The 21280-nt window shown below is 39.2% G+C and overlaps 1 protein-coding gene across 1 annotated transcript in view; it reads right to left on the bottom strand.

The window, feature by feature from the left end:
- The window catches only part of LOC124798734 (Down syndrome cell adhesion molecule-like protein Dscam2), a 444553-nt gene that overhangs the window by 143002 nt on the left and 280271 nt on the right, over positions 1-21280 (bottom strand). The window contains exons 16-20 of the mRNA XM_047262262.1: positions 11323-11471; positions 9909-10040; positions 9659-9826; positions 7512-7853; positions 7143-7289 (exon numbers count right to left, since the gene is read on the bottom strand). Coding sequence (XP_047118218.1) covers positions 7143-7289; positions 7512-7853; positions 9659-9826; positions 9909-10040; positions 11323-11471 — 938 coding nt within the window. The remainder of the gene's footprint in view (positions 1-7142; positions 7290-7511; positions 7854-9658; positions 9827-9908; positions 10041-11322; positions 11472-21280) is intronic.

Below are 21280 nucleotides of genomic sequence, written 5' to 3'. Positions count from 1 at the left end.
AGTCTTCACTCAAGGCCTCAGTGCAGTAGTACCTGCGAACATTCCTGCGACCTCGCAGAAGGACGTTCGCGCGCCTGTCCCAGCGGCTGCCCCAGCAGCACCGCAGGTGAAAGGTGCAAAGAAGAAAACCACCACCCCAGCGGCACTGGTGGCGATGCCGACCGCTGTGGGAGCGGCCCCCGCAAGGGACCGAGAAGACAAAAAGGCAGCCTTCATCGCATGAGCGCGAGCGAACGGCCTGCATTTCTCCATCGCTGAAGTGGTGCAGCTCTCTGAACAGCTGCTCGGAGCTACACTGCAGAATGCCTGTGCCATGCAGTAGAGGAGAACACCGAACAGTGGCCGGCTGCCACCGTTATGCACCAGCCTGATGAAGCTGTACCAAGTCACTGACGACAAGTCGCAGCAGAGGGTGTAACAGCAACGCATGTGTTGCCACACTGAATTCCTTTGTTACAGGGAGGAAGCCACTGCAGCAGGCCAAGGAGGCTACACACGAGCCCAGCCGCAGCACCCGGACTGACCCAGTTAACGAACATGCAGCACGTAGGTAACGATGTATGATACCTCACACTAACCTTACCTCACCTTGCATGCTCTGTCGCAGCTAGCAAGCCGCTACTGCCTTTACTACCCATCCTACTGTTGCAGAGGTTTTTTCCCCTTGGCGCTTGCCTCTGCCCTTACAACCACTACCCTTCGATCATTTTTGAACACTTCTATCTCCTGATGGACCATGTTAATGAGTAAACGTACCCAGACGCATGGATAACATCACAGCCCGCATCCTATGACTCCTGATCCAAAAACTAACATGTTTATGAAGGTGATAGTAGAACTTTTAGTTTGGTCACCACATTGGTGTGGGTGTGGAGGGGCCCCATCCTTTATAATGAATGACATAGACAAGTGCTATTCACATGGATTTGCCACATTGTTGCAGAGCTCTAATTGACATTCACTACCTTCTACATGGCTGGAATGTATCATAACCAGGACGCTATGCCACCAGTCGGCATAATGCACTTATATTTAAGTTTCTAGAACAGTGGTCCCCAAATTCAAGAAGCTTTTGAGCTACCATAAAAAATAAAGACAACACTACAAAAAGAATAGATTGCTACTGACCATATAGAGGATATGTTGAGTTGCACACAGGCACGACAAAGGGACTACTAACATTTGAGCTTTTGGCCAAAAGGTCTTCTACTAAAGTAGAAAACACACATAGATTCATGCAAGCACAACTCTCGCACACATGACCACTGTCTCTAACCACTGAGGCTGGACTGCGAGCAACTGCACCTGATGGAGGAAGAAATCTGTGGGTGGTGGGGGTAAGGAGGAGGCTGGGACGGGGAGGGGAGGGATAGCAGGGTAGAGGTATGAGAGAGTGTAGTGCTGCTTGTGGGAGCATTTAGGGACGTTGGTGGAGACGGGGCTGTGCTGAAAGTTGCACCTGTAGCCTCCCCAAAGCTCTTGCGACTACACCTAGCAGTCCTATCTGTGTCCCTTCATGCTCCCACAAGCAACACTTCACTCTCCTCCATCCCCAGCTCACTATCCCTTCCCCTCCCCACCCCAGATCCCTCCTTATCCCCACAACTCTCAGATAGCTTCTTCCATCAAGTGCAGTTAATTGTAGTCCGGTTTCAGTGGACAAAGATGGTGGTCACGTGTGTATGAGTTGTGCTTGCAGGAACGTGTGTGCATTTTCTACTTCAGAAGGCCTTTTGGCTGAAAGCTCAACTGTAGAGCAAACTTTTTGTTGTGCCTGCCTTTGACTAAACATCTCCTCTATATGGCAAGTAGCAATCTTTCCTTTTCAAAATATTAGAACAGATTTTTTTTAACAGACTTATTAACTTTAATGAGAAGGATGGGAATCTTTTTCTTTAGGAACAAGAAGGCCAAGTATTTTCAAAGCTTGAAAGTGATTTTAAAGGGAGATCATTTTGAAAATCAATCAGTTTCAACTCCACTGCAGCATTGTTCTCTTAAAAATCAAAAGGCCCCATGACACAAGTAGAGAAATCTTTAGCATCAATCTCTATACAAGGCGATTTGACAAATTGTGCAATAGAGGAAATTCTTCTGAAATCTTGGAAGTTCTCAATTCTGAAAGAATTTCAGTGTATTGTTTGCTATTGTAAGACGGCACTGAAGGGCCTTGATTATGAAGGATTTGTTTCAAACCAGCAAAGTGTTTGTAAACATCTTAGATGACATTCTTCCCCCACAGTTCCAGCTTATTTAAGAATGAAGTAACATATGAAATTGTTCCACTAATATCTTTACCATTACCTTAAAGCTACCAGTTAAGAATATTTACAGGGTGTATACGTGCACATGCAAAAAAATTCCTGGATCTCCCGGTTAAAAACACACTTTTTCCCACGTGAAAATACACTTCTTCAAAGGTGAAAATACACTTTTTTCCATGATAAGCGACCAAGAACTTCTGGGTACTTTAGAAAATAAAACTCAGATAAAAAAGAAATGTGTTTTGGAAAGATCTTTGATGTGCAGCAACATGTACACTACCTATTTTCAAATTACGAAATGCTGCATATTTTCGTATTATGAAAGTATTAATTCGAGTTCCACCAAACACAACACGTTAATTTCTGAAGCATTGCAATGCTCTATTGTAAGCCAGTCATAGCTCATGTCACGTGAACTCATCAGCCAATCATACCAGCCATTCATAGCATAGGACACATGATGTAGTCAGCCAATAGCAACATCACTGTTATGTAGCACGAACGCACAAATGGGAAAAGTTAATGTTTTAAATTATTGTACATAGTGTAGGTACAAGTAAAGCTAAGCTTTCACATATAATACTACTCTTGAAGATTAATAAGCTACAAGAAAAGTTACACTTTCAAATATAAAATTGGTCTTTTTAGCGTGTGTTACACTTTAATATACATCACACAACTGTACCAGTAAAATTTTAAACAGTGACATTAATGTCTAGTCTTCTGGGCTCAAAATTATTCTAAGTGGCTGGCCCGGAAAGTTTTAAGTTTTAAATGAGAGTCAAACTAACTGTGATTTAAAAAATTCATTGCACATTCTCATACGTAACATAGTTCATCTTGCGTGAAAGAAAATTTCCTTTGCAAATAACACTTTTTGAAAAATCATTCGTAACATTTTTGTGTGACCTCTTAAACATGGGTTTGTTTCAGCAGCTGCCAGAGAGCACCAGAAAACAAGCGTTACTGCACGTGGGCAGCTATGATGCATAGGACGCCTGTATGTTCATACAAATATAGCATTAAGAGATCTTACATGTCATCATAAAAGAAGTAGGACATCAGAGGATACACCAAGAGCGTAGGAATTTTGTAAGCAATGCTAAAATGCATAATTAGGCTTGAAGTACACATTCATAAGTCCAAATTCAAAATGAATTAGGCCCCAACCTGATATTAAGCTTTTCAGTAAGCTTTTCGGAATGCAAATTTTCTTGGAGTACCAGTATTGTATTGTCTCATGTTTGATTCTTTATTATGGCATAATGCTATAAGTGCCAGGAGATGAAAATGTGCACTTGAAATTCAGTGAACAATTGAAGCTAGCCAACAATGTGGAATGAAATGCTTCATTTCGTATAAATAGACTGCATCTGCAGAAAAGATTAATAAAAGCCAGATTTATTTAGTAAGCTGACAAAAATAACTTCATTGTTATGCATGCCAATTAATGCTTGACTGCCAAAAACATGGAAATAAAATCAGAAAACTGAAACTAACAACAGCCTTCCATAAATTATGTGCATGTATTTTAATTCACTTGATAGGTTCCAGCCACAGAAATCTGTGGTGTTTTTTTTTTTTTTTTTTTCGTTTGATGTGTGAACTGTAAATGGAGAGGAAATAGGACATCAGGAAACAGCAAAATCACTAAATGTAAACATGGGTCACTATCCCCCTTCCCACTAAAACCCAAACTGCTCTGTGCAGGTGCAAATCTGACAGCTTGGCTGAGTCAGAAAAAATTTTCTATGTAGCATGACTGCTTCTTGCTACTGCTGCAGCCACATTTCAAATAGCCAGAAGTGGGAGAAGGCACTGCTCATACGCAACTCTACTGTGCATGCACTTGTGCCCGCTGGCAACTGCTCAAAACGAACTTAATGTAAACAGTTGTGACATCACGCTCATCAGAAGCAGTTTGCTGTTATGAAGTATTCCACAGCCTTAATCCTAAAGCCTTTGACACATTTTCCTGTTTATACATTCTTGCCAGTCAAAACTACAAAAATTTAACTAAGGACTAAAACAATGAAAAATTCCTGGAATTCTAGAATATTCCCAGCTTTTTCCTGGTTTTCTCCTAGATAAAAAAATTGCTGGGTTTTTCCCGGAGTTCCCAGTTGTCCCGGTATGTATACACCCTGATTTAACTTTTTGGCGAAGTAGGCAAGGAAAGCACAATCTTACAGCCAAACCAGATCTTTCTGTTGATTGGAGGATTCACCACATTCTTTCAAAAATTCTACTAATGCAGGAAGCAGCTCTTTAAAATGTTGTAAAACACTGCCTCTACAAGCCAACGAATTCCATATGAAGCAGTAGATCACCATATTGGCACACTAGTTCATCAGTAAGGGCTTTGAAAAAGCATCTCTGAACTGCAACTGCTCTAACTTTTTTGACCATTTTTGTATTACATTATTCATAATTAATAACTTTCCACACAATTCTGGTGTATTAAACAATGGTAGGACAGAAATTTTGGAAAGCTGTTGTGTTTATGACACAAGGCTATGAATCCCTTCTCTCTGCCTACATTCGTGGGAGCTCCATCAGTTGCTTAGTCCACCACTATTTTCACAGGAATATTTTTAAAGTTGATAATACCTTTAGTTGGTAAAAATATGTTCTGTCCTGTAGTGTGACTTGTTGGTGGTATAATCTTTACCAGATCCTCTCTTATTTGAAATTATCAGAAGCCATTCTTGCAGAAACAGCCAACTGAGCTTTATCAATTCATCAAGTTGTGGGGAAAATAGCTGCAGCAGTCAACATTAATTTTAAGTTGTGAAATAATGTTAGAATTCATAACCACAACCATCCTCATTACTGTGTTTGCTGAAAGCTGTACAGATTTAATAGCATACATTATCTCAATTCTATTTTTGAAAGTATCAAATAATGAAACTGCAGCTTCTAAAAATGCAGTTCTACAATGTAGTACTCTTGACTGACATTGGATGTGCAGTATAAACAGCCAGTTGTCAGTTAGCCAACCTGATGGTTACCACAATCTACCAAAAATGCCACATGAGCTACTTGTAGCTCACAATTGACAGTTTGGTAATCACTACCCAAGACGATTAAGTGAAATTCCTTTTTCGTCGATTACAAGGAAACGGGGATGTACTTTGATGAATGGCTCCAGGATGTGATACATGGGGCCCTAACCTACTCCACTTTACAGGTGGTTTCAAAAAGTCAATCCTATCTCTGGGGACCTGTCCTTCTCACATCAAGAGTTAAATCCACTAAGCAATGACGATGGCTTCAACAGAGGAGGCTTTCACAAACTTCCTTGGAACCTCCTTATCGGCCCCAGTATATGGCCATATCACCTGTAACTGATGCCAGTCCACATCATAGGCACTGCCAATAGTGTGACCTGTGGAACCAAGCTCTGGTGAAAGGCTGGGCTTAAAATGGTTGCTTGGCACTCCAAGAAACATTGTTCAATATGGCAGCCTCCGTAGCACTGGCAGTGGTCCCAGTGTATATACGGATTTTGACATTGAATCTGTCTCTCTCTTTCTCCTTTCTTGCTCTGATTGTGTTCACCAGCATATCCAGGCTTCACATTTCACTCAGTTATGATGGGCTCACAACTCTATGGACTGTATACTAACTAATGTTTTGGCTTCAACCTTTAATTCTAATGTTGTGTACTACACCCCACAGATGTCTGTTGTTGGTGAAATAAAAGTGTATGTCAGCAATGACACAAAAGTAAGCTTGGACACAAACCATTAATCTGTTTTCATCTTAAAATTACTGCTACCAATTGCATCTTACAATTCCACTTACTCTTCCTGTGGAGCTACCAAATCAGTTTGAAATTTTGAGATCAGCTGGTCTCTTTCCAGTACTCTGTAGTTGTAATGGCCTCATTGTATCATGAGAAATGACCAACACCTTTCTTTGTATGGAGTGCAGCACGGTATCACACATGCAAACAATGATGACATTACTTACACTGTATTTTGTTACTGATTGTTCAATGACAGTATGCACATTTGATGTTTTTGTGTGAGGCAGTCAGTTACAGGCAGGAGTTCATAAGAGATACTGATTATTGTCTGTAAGATCATATGCCAAAATGGATAATAAGTAATAATTGTAAAGTGACAGTAGCATCATATAATTTCAAATATTGGTTATGACTATATATTGTTTAACAGAATTAATTACTGGAAAATAAGAAAACTATGAATTAAATGGTTTGTGAGGGAAATATGATTGGACTAATAAAATTTTGAGGATTATTTAACTCACAATAGTGTTTACAGTTCCAGATATGGAGGTTAGGTTAGATTACAGCCACTATACAAGCTCAAAAGGCAGTGATACTGCTTTCCAATGTAAAATATCAAGTATACCTGACTTAAAACCATGCAAGCACATAAACAATGTGTCAATGCCCTTTATAAAGAACATAAGCAGGCTCTCACTAATAATAGTTGTTTGGGAATGTAGCAAACAGCCATGAATTACACAATGATTATGCATAAAATACAGTTTATGCTATTAAATGCAGTTCTGAGGCTACAATTTTCAGTGCTGTTACTTTGGCAAATCTGTAGTACAGCCGGAGGGATAAGTGCAAGGATGTGAGACAGAGTACTTTTTGTGATGATAGAGAATCTACAGAAGCTAGCTAACATAGCAGTCACAAGTGTCAGATAATTTTGTTGTTCTGAAGTCAAAATTTATTTACATAAGCTTAACACTTGGTGTGTAAGATGTGTGCTGGTTGCTAATGCAGCAGCTTGATAGCAGAATAATGTTAATATTTCATTCTCTAAAGACCTGATGAATAATTTTATATTAATTTATTTTTACTTGAGACAAAGATTGCTGTATACTGAAATTACCCACCATACCATTCTTCTGCTGGCTGGTGAGACACCTTGTAGCCCTGGATGATTCCATTTCTTCCTTCCACAGGGGGATTTTCCCAAGATACTTCCAAGCTCTGAGAGGTTAGTGCAGAACACTGCACATTTTCTGGAGGAAGGCTTGGTACTGTTAACAAAAATCGAATGTGCACATGATCATTACAAAACATTTACAGTTTTAGAAGACTGCATAACTATTGTAATAAGTGATTCAAATATTTTTATTTGAAATGTCAAGACATTCTAACAGAGTAGAACCTTCTTGGTATAAAGTGATTAGCTACAAACTTAAGAGCAAAGCATTGCCTGTAAGAAAGTTTAATGGCTTAAATGAAATAACAATGCCTACCATCCTCTAGGGTCTTCACTGTTATAGGATCTGAAGCTGGGCCAGCTCCTCGACTGTTGTAAGCTTGAACAATAATTGTATATGTGGTAAATTTCGAGAGTCCTTGAAGAGTAGCTTCACCACCATACTGAGTACCAACTTCCACAGTTTTAAGGCTATAGTTGTGACTTGTAGGAGATGGTGATGGAGATGATGGAATGAATGATGGTTGTTCTTGATAACCGACGTAGTAACCAAGAAGATTCCCATTCCAGTGTTCTCTCAGTGGTGGCTCCCATGTAACAAACAGCTCTGTAGAGCTTCTAGCTTCAGCACGAACATCTTGTGGAACTCCAGTTGGAACTGAAAATTGAATCAATGGATTAGCTCTTATTTTAAATAACACAATATTCACTAAAGACCTTTTCTTGCATTCAAATTTCACATTGAACATCAATTACTAAATTTCATGAAACAATTGAAAACTATGAACACCTTTGCTGAAATTCATCTCTATTTTTTGCTGTCCAACTTGATTTTGATGCAAACTGTCTCTGCAGATTTGTACATGTCAGACCCAACAAGAAACTGGACATTTTTTTTCATATTATTAGTGCAATTTGTGCCTTCTTAAAGGGCACATTGGCACATTTTTTATGCTGATACATTAAGAAAGCATCCTATAACATCATGACTGCATTCGTATCATGTAACCACCATATAAACTTTGTGTATTTATAGATCTCTTGGTTCTGTATAAGTATTTTGCCATCCACAAAAAGATGATTATATCCAACATTTGATAGCAGAGGATGGGCATCCACTCAGCTGTCGTAGAATGTAATAAATCAGAGCTTCCTTTTTCAAAATTATTATTTCAAGCCTATTTACAGGGTTAAAAAATGTAATCAAGTTAGAGAGCACAATTAGATCTACCCTAGGGTCTGCCCTGATTCTCACTGGCCAGTATAAATGGCCACACACACACACACACACACACACACACACACACACACACACACACACACAAAAACACAAACACACACACACACACACACACACACACACACAAAGAAAAAGAAAAAGAAAGGGATAGAGAGAAACAATTATGCTCTTGAAAAAGCATAAAGTATTTAGAAAATTGCAATGAACGATCCCCAGCAAGACAGATTTTGTTGAAAATCTATAATAATTGCAGTTTTCGTACAATACTGACAATGATGAGCATATTATGGACTATGAGCTAGGTAAAACATTGTATTAATGTTTCAAAAAAACATTTATTACCTTTCAAATGACTGGCAATTTTACACAAAGGCTTTGCAGCAACTGAAACAAGATCACTTACTCTGAAACACAACTGCATTCTTTGGAGACTAGTTTGACAGTGTGCTGTATAAAACTGAATAGCTTCAACATATAGGGTCTGTACCCAACAATTGCAGATACAGGGAATCAATAGAAACAGGACTGGGGCTATGTTTATGCACTGCTCTGCAAAGGTTTGCATCTGCCTTGAGTTTCAGTCAGCTCAAAAATGCAGCTGCACCAAATGAATGACATATTTTTCCATGGATGGTGTGATGACAAATAAAACTAAGTTAAGCAGCATTTGCTTAAAAACACAGCATTTTCATCATGTTCACCTATTGCCTAAGCCTGTTCTTTAACAGAACTATAGACCATCATTTCTTGAAGTGCATGAGAATTCAAAACTCTCTACTCCAAATTCCAGGAGAGGGGAATGATGGTAGCAAGTTTCCCCACTTATTGCCCTCCACTCGTATGTTGCGGGTAACCACGTAACAGATCCTCAAGGCCAAAGTGTAGCTCCAATTCTCCCAGTGCTATTACTTTTAAATATGTGGACCAAGTTAGACATAAGGAAGTATGACATCATTTGCATATGATTGTTCTTTGCTGCATTGTTCACTATCTTGCAGAAAATGATGCTTTCTATAGAAACTGAATAAGAAAACAAAATGAAATAAACAAGCTTTAGTATGAAAAAAGTACTTTTAATGAGGAATACTGCTGGATAAGAATTTTTTAAAACCACTAGTCACTTAGGCAAAAAATAGTACATAATAAATATAGTTCTTCTCATAAAAATGTTCAAGAAAACAATCACAGTTTTCATCAAACATTGAAGATGATGTGATTTTTACCTTCCTCTTGTGTTGTCACCTGGATGACTTCACTAGGATCACTCATGCCAAGTCTATTCTCCGCCATTATTCGAAAATGATAAGAGCTTGCTGGGTTAAGATTTTGTACTGTAGCTGAGGTTTGTGTTCCAGGCACGGTAATTTTTAATGGCTGTGTCTGCCAGGTTTCTGGTAAAAAAGTCATCTTGTTATTAATCTAAACTGAGGACAAATATTAAATAATAAGTATAAAGATGTCTTAGATAGTTACCTGATACCAGTTTGTACTGAATTGTGTAGCTTGTTATTGGGCTATTTCCAGCATAAGGTTGTGTCCACGAAAGCTGTAGAGATCGACTTTGCTGATCATTGACACGAATATTTTTTGGCATTTCAGGAACCTCTGAAACAAAAATTTTAAATATTTCACTAAGTTATTAATTTATTGGAAATATTGGTACAAGACAGGGAGTATCACAGTTAACAGCAAAAACTGATACTGGTTAAAGTACATGGTAATGGAGGCATAAACATTCTGATAAACACAGGTCTGCAAACAAGCCACTTGCGTGATAATACTGAATGTGTGGGTAAGATCAGTCACTGACTTCAATAGGAAGTATTCTCCTAGTCAGTGCAAAAGCATGTCATCTTATATAAGAAGCAAAATGTGAAGATGGGGAACATCCTCAAGCAATCCTGGAAGATCCAGATCACACTGCAGAAACTGAAGGATACATCGTGTGGTCCAATGAGACAATCACCTAGTAACTGTAAACACACATTCAACGACAAATGTTGCTGATGTGGTAACTCATGAGAAGCTTGTGTATTTGCATCGAACTTGAGGCCAATCAGATGGTGACTCAATCAAAATGCTTACATTTCAAATACACCATACTAACTAGGACAATATTTCATACTGAACTCAATGATGGCTCATAACCATCTCGCAAATGGCTCATTTGCAGACCCATTTGCACTAGAGTAATTTTTCATTTATTATCATACACTTTCTACCATCTCAGATCTGTCAGAAAAGCTACCCAAAAAATCAGTCATAGGTGAGAGGAAGGGCATGATGACAGAAAAATCAACAATGAAATTACCAAAAAGAGATGGGAATTGAAAACCAAAGAGGTTACAAGTGACAGAGAAGCCTGCTATTGACAAGTCAGAGAAAAATCAGAGGCACCTCTCGTCCACTTCAGCTGGTGTTGATGTCTGTTTATTTGAAGGAGTATAGTATACATGTTTTCTCTATTATCATCCACCTTTATCATTTCCATGACAGTATTTACATCATCTCCATTTTTTTCTCTGGATTGTCAATAATGCCCTCTCTGTTATTTACAAACTCCCTGCTTTTCTATTCTCATCTCTTTTCTGGTATTTCATCATGACTTTTCTGTCATCTTGCACTGCTGCTTGCCTTTAAGCCAATAGGTTGAATAGCTTCCCTGTCAGATCCTCAAATAGTTTAGTTTCTTGCAATGTTCTTCTTCCTTTTGTCATCTGAAAGATTTTCTTATTCTAGAAGATAATTTTCCTGTCAGATTTTTTTCATGTGCACGAGTCTGCTGCAAAGTCGAAAGCACAAGTTTCTCTGCCTTTATTTGTTTGTAATTTCACTACAGTTACCACCTGTTTATAGATATAGATATAAACATATGTGAATTTGTTACCTTGAACAATGAGCTGTATTGCCATTTCATCTTGCCCATATGAATTACTTGCATAACATGAGAAGACTCCAGTGTCATGGCGATATGTGCGAGAGATTCCTAACTCAGAGACCATGCCATCATCCAGTTTCTGTTCCCTTATTGTATACCTGGAAAAAATTATCTGAAACTAATTGCCACATTCTGTTCTTAATAGCTACATTATGCTACCTTTTTGTTGACTATCCACATTTTTGGTTATTAAGTCATATGAATAAGCTCACTAAATCAAAATAAAAGTATTTCTTCCAGCAGGGGCAGTCAGATAAAATGAGACAGACTATATAACGAGGATGGCGTGGACTGATCTGTGTGTACAGAAGTGCCCTCTATTGGGGATGAGGAAGGAATAGCATGAGTGTCCACAACTGTGCAACTTGTCTCCTAAGACTAGGTCAACATGAGGTCAGCGAGTCGTGTCTGCATCTGACTTAACTATGGAGGTCAAGAAAGAGGAACAGTTACATGTAGTGCAATTTTTGACTGCAGAAGGAGTGTCAGGAAGTGAAATTCTTGCCAAATGTCTGCCTTGTATGGGAAACACAGTATGTCATGTGCACATGTGTCTGTGTGGAATTAACAATGCTGAGAATGTTGGGTGTCACTGAAAGTCAGTAGTCAGTCAGGACAGGCTCAACATGTCATTACCCATTCTGTCATTGCTGCAATGGAAGCTGCTGTCATCAGAAATGACAGACAGTGAATGGTGTATGTTAGGTTCATGTTGGGCATCAGGCATAGTACTGCTCACACCATATTCTGAAGTTCTGGAAAATCTGCGCATGATGATGATGATGATGATGATGATGATGATGTTTGGTTTTGGTTTATCGGGTGCTCAACTCCGCGGTCATCAGCGCCCGTACAAAGTCCCAATTTTTACACAGTCCAATTTTTATCACAATCACACAACTGTCATGAGTGATGATGATGATGATGAAATGATGAGGACAACACAAACACCCAGTCCCATTGTTGCTTGAGATGAAACATGGCATCATCATTTTGAGCCTAACAATGGAAGCACACGGATACACTCCTATCGAAATATCCAAAGCCTTACGTGACAGCTCTGAGAGAGTCATGACGATCTTTTATTATTTTATTTTCTTTTATTACAAGAACTCATTGCTCATTGACTTTCTGGCACTTGGCACCACAATCAGTGCACAGTAGTAGTGGACAGTTTGCAAAAACTGAAGCATGACATCTAGTCCAGACACCCAGGAATGTTTATGGGTGGCATCATTCTGTTGTAGGGTAATGCCCACCCTCATGTTGCCAAGGTTGTTTCAATTATGCTGCAGAAGTTTTGCTGGGAACCCCATAGCACATCCTTCAAACAGTCCTGATCCCTCCTCACATGATTTCCATATTTTTGGAGCCCTGAAGAAAGACATTCATGGCCATCGATTTGCTTCAGACGAAGAGGTGCATGCCTGGGTAAAATCATGATTCTATAGGCAACCACAAACATTTTTTCCATGAAGGCACTGACCATCCTGTCTCACAATAGGATAAATGTATTAACAGGTATGGTAAATACTTTTGAAATAATAAAGAGTTTGCTTACTTTTTTTCCATCTGTTTTCATTTGACTTCCCCCATATAGTTTATTATGTTATGAATGAAAACAGTTTATAGAAACAATTATAACTCTAGTTATGTAAAGTAGATAGCCCTACAACTATCAGAAGAATTCATAAGGATCGTGGTTAGCACACTGGACTCGCATTCGGGAGGATGACGGTTCAATCCCGTCTCCGGCCATCCTGATTTAGGTTTTCCATGATTTCCCTAAATCGTTTCAGGTAAATGCCGGGATGGTTCCTTTGAAAGGGCACGGCCGATTTCCTTCCCCATCCTTCCCTAACCCGAGCTTGTGCTCCGTCTCTAATGACCTCGTTGTCGACGGGACGTTAAACACCACTAACCTAACCATCATAAGGATCTTTTCATGTAGACTTTTCCTCCTTATCTAGAGTTCAGAAAGTAGTTACATGCTCTGGTGCAAAGGTATTCAACAAGCTCCCAACTAATACACAGCACGTCATTTGAATCCCAACCAGTTCAAAATAAAATTAAAATCATACCTCATTAGCCATTCTTTATACAAATTATCTGAATATTTCTATTCAAGGATTGAAAAGTTTGTTAGCTACAAGGCAAGTAGCCGTGTTCATTCTAAAGCTGCATAACAGGCAGTAATGAATTGTAAACAGGATTCTATAGCTGTAGGTAAATTTTCTTTGAATAATATCAGTGCACTCAACTGGATACCGATCCTTAGGATATAAGAGACAATTTCTGGATGGAGAATTTAATGTAAAGAATGCATAATTTAAATAGTGGAGCTAAGACTATTCAAGTAGATAACACACAACAGAAGATAAACAGCAGCTATTAGATATAAATGAGGGGGCTGCAGCTCCTTGAAAATTAACAGCCACCTCCCTAATTTACTTGATTAAATTTAGCTGGATTCAACATGAGTAGGTTAAGCAGTATAGTGGCTGATTTGCTAAAATAGCATACAAATTATGTTTATCTTATTTGCTTGTCTTTTGTTAATGTATAAGTTGACTCATTGCACGTTCTTAAAGGTTCTCTTTCCTGATAGGATCTACGGAACATGATGAGTGAGTGTATGAATGAACTATCTCAACTGGATACCAATCCTTACAATATAAGAGACAATTTCTGGATGGAGAATTTAATGTAAAGAATGCATAATTTAAATAGTGGAGGTAAGACTATTCAAGAAGATAACACACAAATGCAGATACGTAGTGAATTGGTTGGGTCAAGGAATAATTTTTAATCACAACAAAGTTCCTGCTCAATGATAAATAACATATCAATAAAGGACACCCAACTAGTTCCTGAAAAAGATACATTCTTTTGGTGTATTTGATCTCACTGGAGTTGCATTAGTTCACGCTTCTTATCATCTGGTCATCACTAACTGAAAAGCTGCGTAATCATTTATATCAGTCAATAATAAGTTATTGTAAAAAAATCTGTTCTTGCAATAAATTCTCATAAAATGATGAATTATTGTGAGTAATAAAAAACAAAATAGGTCACAATAATGAGACAGAGAATAAGACAACCAAATATCCTTAGCAGCTATACATTACAAGAGAATGTACATTTATTATCTACATCTGTCTTCAGCCATACTGTGCAAACTACTGTGAAATGCATGACAAAGGATATTCCCCATGGTACCAGTTGTCAGGATGTTTTCCTTTTCCATTCATATATCTAGCATGGATATAATTATTACTTAAACATCTATATGTATGTGCTATAATTAGTCTAAATTTGTCTTTGTGATCCTTATGGGATCAATAATTAGGGATTGTAGTATACTCCTAGATTCATCATTTGCTGTTGGTTCTTGGAACTTTGTAGGCACGCTTTCATGGGATAGTTTGCACCTATCTTTAAGTGTTTGCCAGTTTTGTTTTTTTGGAAACTTCATGACAGTCACATTTGAGAATTATTGTATGATGAGTCACACAAGTGTTTTCTAAGTAATTTCTTTTATGGATGAATTGCATTTCACTATAATTCTATCAGAAATATGAAGTCTGCCATCGGCTTTACCTCCAACCAAGCCTATGTGATCATTCAGTTTCCTATCCCTATTACAGAAGTGTAGTGCCTCAGAAAAGTGCATTGCTGACGGGTTTGCTAATGACAGATAATTATGTGTTATGATGCCTGAGGAAATGGCGTAAAAATGGCAGAAAAGGAAATGGCTCATCATCTGCTTAGCACCACACACACGAGACACATTATGGTTATCACAGAGTCCCCATTTTAACATGGCAATATTACTTTGGCCAATTCCCATGTGAAGAAGATTAACTGATCTACATGATGGCCATGGCAGGCTGTTTCCTGGGGTAGTTTCTTTCTTGGTGGGCTCCAATCGCATGTAGCTCTGTCCTGCCAGTGTTGATGTATTTTTCCTGCCTTTAACTTCACTAAAGGGGCAGTACTTGAGATAAATCTTTCCTGCCATGAAGACAATGAGTAACAGCTTCACGCCCCTGAAGCCGGTGTCTATCATCGGTGCTCACTTTGCTCCTTTCAAATTTGTGCTGTCAAATTGGACTATCATTCTGATGTTGGCTGGTGCTATTCTGGCCAGAACTGAGATTTTTCTCAAATAGAGTTGGTGTCAAGTATCCTGTCACCGAGTTTCGTGAAGAGCAATGTTTCGAGTGGCAGGACTCGTACCACAAGGGGGAAGCATATTCTTCTGCCAAGCAGCACAAGGCCAGATACGACTTCCAAAGCAAATGTTGCTTGCTACCCAACTTGTGCCTTTGAGTGTTTTTAAGATACTGTTTCATGCTGTGACCTTTATTCTGAAGCTGTCAGATTGCTCCTTGAATGCAGACTCCGATCAAGAACAACCCCGAGTCATTTATGGGTAGAGCTGTTGACTGAGAGGAGTTCACAACCACAAGACTTTTAACTTTTAATTGGAATGTTTGTTGTGAAGGTGGAAAGTGCTGACTACTGTTTTACTAGGATTTGGCTTCATGCTGCTATCTTCATAACACTCTCCCAGATAGCCAAAGAGCAGACAAAAGTTGCCTTTTGGCACCTTGGGTACAGAAGGACACATTGCTGGAATAAATAAATGAGGTGCATGCCTTGTTACATGGTTGATCATTGGTGTACAATTTAAATAATGCGGGAGAACAAATGCTTTCTTGGGGAGCCAGGTATTCATATGAGTTGACTGATTTCCATTGTGACTAACTGATGTCATAGTCATAGGATACCACATTTTTTTTCATTTTGTGAAGTGCACAATTTCGAATTTCTGTACATTTAAAACCAGTTGTCCATCTATGCGCCACTTCAAAATATGACTGATTATTTGTGACCGTATTGTACACAGTGCTTCATTATACATGATACCTGCATCATTTGCAAGAAGTCTGAGGTTACTATTAATTTTTTCTACAAGGCCATTAATATACAGCATGAATGGCAAGGGCCCCAGATCATTCCTCTGTGGTACACATGAAGTTAATTCTACCTCTGTTCATGATTCTCCATCCAAGATAAGATGCTGTTTCCTCCCTATCAAGAAATCTTCAATCCAGTCACAATTTTTGCTTGATAAGCCGTATGATCATAATTTCAATAATAAGTGTATGTTATTACTGAATCAATGCTTTTTAGAAGTCAAGAAATACTGCATCTACCTCACTGTCTTGAATCATGGTCTCAGAATATCATGTGAGAAAAGTGGGAATTGGGTTTTGCATGACTGATAATTTCAGAGGAGGTCATCTGTTTGAGATGCCTCATTACATTTGAGCAAAGAATATGTTCTAAGTTTCTACAACAAATGGATGTCAATGATATAGGATGATTTTGTGGATCATCACTGCTACCCTTCTTGTAGACAGATGTGACCTGTGCTTTCTTCCACGTGTATTGTCATGGTCATGGCCATGTAAAATTTAGAGTACACTGAAAATTTTCTGTCAATGACTCTTATTTTCATTTCTCAAACATTTCAGATGAACATGGCAACAGTAGCTTGTTTTGATAATTGTGAAAGCAAGACTTCTATTATGTGTAAATTATCCTCCATATGTATGGTCTCATAAGGTTCCAGTGTTATTTCACTATAAGAACATCAACCACTTTTCACACCTTCTGATTGATTAGTCTCTTTGCTATTCTCCTTCTGTGAAAACAATGTCTGGATATATTTTAACACTTTCATTTTCTAGCCGACACTGATAATTCATTTTCTGCCAACATGTAGCAAAATATGTCTGCATCTCTTTCTTTTACTTTACATTTGGATAGGATGTGCATATCCACTGTAAGTTCATTTAGCAGTTATTAAAGATCAAACTCAATGAGTAACACAGAAATAATTTTGTTGTGAAATAAATGTAAGAAAACACTTGACATATTTTGTCATGGTTTAATGATGCATGGAATTACTTGTCATTTAGCCTAAACTCCCATAAGAGATGAGTAAATTCTAAAATTGTGAGATTAAGAGGATATGAATAGCACAATTAAGAATTAGAAGGAAAAGGAGATGAGATGACGAAAAACCAATGAGTGAGTGAGAGAGAGAGAGAGAGAGAGAGAGAGAGAGAGAGAGAGAGAGAGGGGGGGGGAGGGAGGCAGGAGAGAGAGAGAGAGAGGGGGGGAGGGGGGCGGGAGAGAGAGAAGGGGAGAGACAGGGGGGAGAGGGTGAGGGAGAGAGGGAGGGAGAGAGAGAGAGAGAGAGAGAGAGAGAGAGAGAGAGAGAGAGAGAGAGAGAGAGAGAGAGAGGTGGGGGGGGGGGGGGGGGGGGAGTGGAGGAGAGGAGAGATAAGAATGAAGATGAAAAAATAAAAAAAGCTATTCAGAAAATAACTGGATAAGGTATAGTCTTAAAATAAAAAACTACAGATATTAAAAATATAATAAAAGCAATGTGGTAAAAAGAGGTGGGAAAGAGTTGCATTTTGATGGAGGTCAAGTCCAGGAGAGTTTGGGATGCAAGGAGTTCACACTCAATTTCACACTTCTGGAGTTAAGGGAAGGCAATATCAGTTGGAAAAACAGCCCATGTGGTGTGGCTTTGAGTGATGCTGTAGATGGTAAAAAGAGAAGGTGGGGGAAGAGTTGCATTTTGATGGAGGTCAAGTCCAGAAGAGTTTGGGATGCAAGGAATTCACACTCAAGTTCACACTTCTGGAGTTAAGGGAAAGCAATATCAGTTGGAAAAACTGCCCATGTGGTATAGCTTTGAGTGACGCTGTAGAGCACGTTCAGCAACTGGACGCTGGATGTCCCCACAGGCCAACAGCTGTTCTGTGCCCATTCATGTGCTCAGCCAGTTTTCTGGTGGTCACTTCTATATGCATTGCAGTGCAATAGACATATGTTAGTTGGTGAATAGCATAAACAGTTACTCAGTTATGAGACAAAATTGCTGGCCAGTACTTACCTTCAGTTGGTGAAGTTATTGGTACTGTCTGATAATTCTTGAATTAGGGCAGTTCAGCCTCTGTCATTATATACTATGAAGCCAAGTGGTGGAGCCTGAATTAGTGCTCTTGGGAATCAGGAATATAAGAACTTTATTTTCTTGAATAACACTCTCAATTAACAGGCATGGGAAATTTTATATATGAATGAAGAACAGTCTGTCAAGTATCAACATAGTTGAAATGGGAAAACTGTGTAGCTATGTACAAAATTTGTGGACACGAGTAAGTTGTTTGAGAGTCAAAGAATAAAGACTGTCACTGCTGCTGCTGTATACAGCATCACTGGATGGTGCACAATTACAGCTTTGTCAGCATAACAACAACATCTTTTACATGCAGCAGACGACAGTGGTTTGACGCTAAAGCAGCCTCCGTGGCAGAAGCGGAGCACTGTCGAAAAACTGCACAGGAAAATGCAAATGACTTCCAGAATGAGTCGTGCACACCAACTGTGGTTGGGCATCATGTAGTTGTTGCTTCTGTGGTTGTGGGCCTGGTACCGGAAGACAAACCTGTCTTCTTGATATTTTGGCTTTAAGTACCTCCTGGGAGATGTAGGCGGGCTTAATTTGATCAAGAGAGATGGTTGTGCTTTTGCTATTCACCACAATGTCTAGCATCTGTGTACCTCTTCTTAAAATATAAGAGTGAGCCAGTATAAAGAAGCTGTAATGGTGGTTTCATGCTGTCTATACATAGCATTACGTGCAAACAATAGTACAAGTAATGGTGCACATAACTAGGTAGTGTGCCATATCTGAAGGCTCTGCGAGGACAGATGTGAACTATGTGGTGCCACAAACATTGCATAAAACCTGGATCATTCTGAGATGATGACTGCAGAGTCATCTTGAGATGATGACTGCAGAGAGCTGGCATCAATAAATTCTCCTAGAAGATGTAATGCTTCATCATAAATCAGTTCTGCTGCAGAGGAATCAATATCTGGCTTGTAAGTGTTCCACAGACTGAGGAGAACTTTTGGAAGAGTGGTCACCCAGGTGGTATTGTGACATAAGTGCAGCTCAATCATGGCATTGCTCTCATCAGATGATAGCTGGTGGTCTTCTGATGCATATATCCACACATTCTCGCAAGCTGTGTGAAAAAATCAAACTCAAATTGTCATCCACAGTCAGCCATAATGTGGAGAGGACAACCAACCCTATTTAACAATGTCAACACAAAAGCAGAAGCTAATATTTCTGTGGAAATATTTTCCAAAAGCACCACTTCCGGCCAACGAGTGAAATGATCTGTTGTACTAAGTAGTATTGGTCATTTTGTGGAGGCAATGGTCCTATTGTGCCAATGTGCACATGCATGAAATGTAAGGTTGTATCCTCGAAATTGCCAATGGAAATGTGCATGTGACAAGACACTTTGTTACATTGGCATTATAGGCATGTATGTGTCCAGTTGATACAGTCTTTTTTCCATACCGAGCCATACAAAATGCATTGACATCAGATGAAAAGTCAGACAGATCTAGAGTGACACACGTTGTGTGGGCTGTCTATGAACTGCAGCTAGTAACGAAGGGTGTGATCTTCCATTAGAGGTATCACAATACAGTTTGACTTCCTCACCACACATGCTGACAAGTTGCAGCTGTGTCATCAAATAAAAAAACTTTGGAGCTCTTGATCATTTTGCTGTGCCCAAGTCAGTTCCATGAAATCTACAGGCCATGAGACGCTGTTGATGTACAAGAGGCAATCAGCAACTACATTGCTCATACCAGAAAAGTGCTTGATGTTTGTTCTGAATGTAGCTATGAATTCTAGGTACTTATATTGGTGAGGTGAGGAGTAGTTGCTGTTCTGCTTGAAGGCATACATAAAGGTTTGTGATCAGCATAGATGTGAATACTCTTGCTTTTAACTGTGGTCAAAAGTACCTAAACTGCTCTGTACACAGCAAGATGCTCATGCTTGTAGGTGCTCCACTTCTGCTGTAATGGTGACAGCTCGTGTGAATAGTACGCAAGTGGTTGCCATGAGTCATCTGAGCACTGCTGCAACTCTGCACCAATAGTGTTTGACTTGCATCCACTACTAATACTAAGGGAGCATCCAGCCTGGGGTGTGCAAGAAATGCAGCATTCACTGTACTCTGTTTTGTGGCTTGAAACATAGAGCTCGTCAAAACCATCCACTGAACTGTGGTGTTGTTTCTGACTTTCGGGGCAGACGGTGCAGCAGTTAATGGTTGTTGCAGTTTCACTGAACGCAGCAGATGTTGGCAATAAAAATTCAAAGTCCCCAGAAACAGGCATGATTCTTTAATGGTGTTCAGTTTTGGTATCTGCAGGACAGCTTTGACTTTTTCTAGTAATGGTAGGGAGCCCACAGAAGAAATTTGGTGGCCCAGGAAGGTGATCTCAGATTGTTTGAAAAAACATTTAACCATGTTCAAAAACACACTATACTGCTATAAACATTTGCACACTTTGATTAAGTGTTGTTGATGTTGCTCCCCAGTGGCACAAAAGATATCATCCAGGTATGTAAAACAATATCTCAAGCCTTGCAAAACTGAACTGATAAACAACTGCCATGTCTAAGCAGCATTACATAAGCCAAATGTCATGTACATGCATTCAAACAACCCATACAAAGTGATGATAGACACTTTGGGTATGTCCTCCTCTGCTACAGGAATTTGAGTGTAAGCTTTGGTACAATCCAGGATGCTGAACATAGTAGGTCCATGTAAGACGTAACAATGATACTGGGTAGCTATCTGGTGAAGTTCTGCTGTTAAGTGCATGATAATTTCCACATGGGCCCCACACTCCACACTTCTGAGATACTAGGTGTAGAGGGGTTGAACATGGACCACTTGGTGGTTGGATAATGTCTTTTTTAACATAGTGTCAAACG

Source organism: Schistocerca piceifrons, chromosome 5 (assembly GCF_021461385.2).
Source record: "Schistocerca piceifrons isolate TAMUIC-IGC-003096 chromosome 5, iqSchPice1.1, whole genome shotgun sequence".
Classification (NCBI taxonomy): domain Eukaryota; kingdom Metazoa; phylum Arthropoda; class Insecta; order Orthoptera; family Acrididae; genus Schistocerca; species Schistocerca piceifrons.
This window is presented reverse-complemented; position numbering and strand designations above follow the sequence as displayed.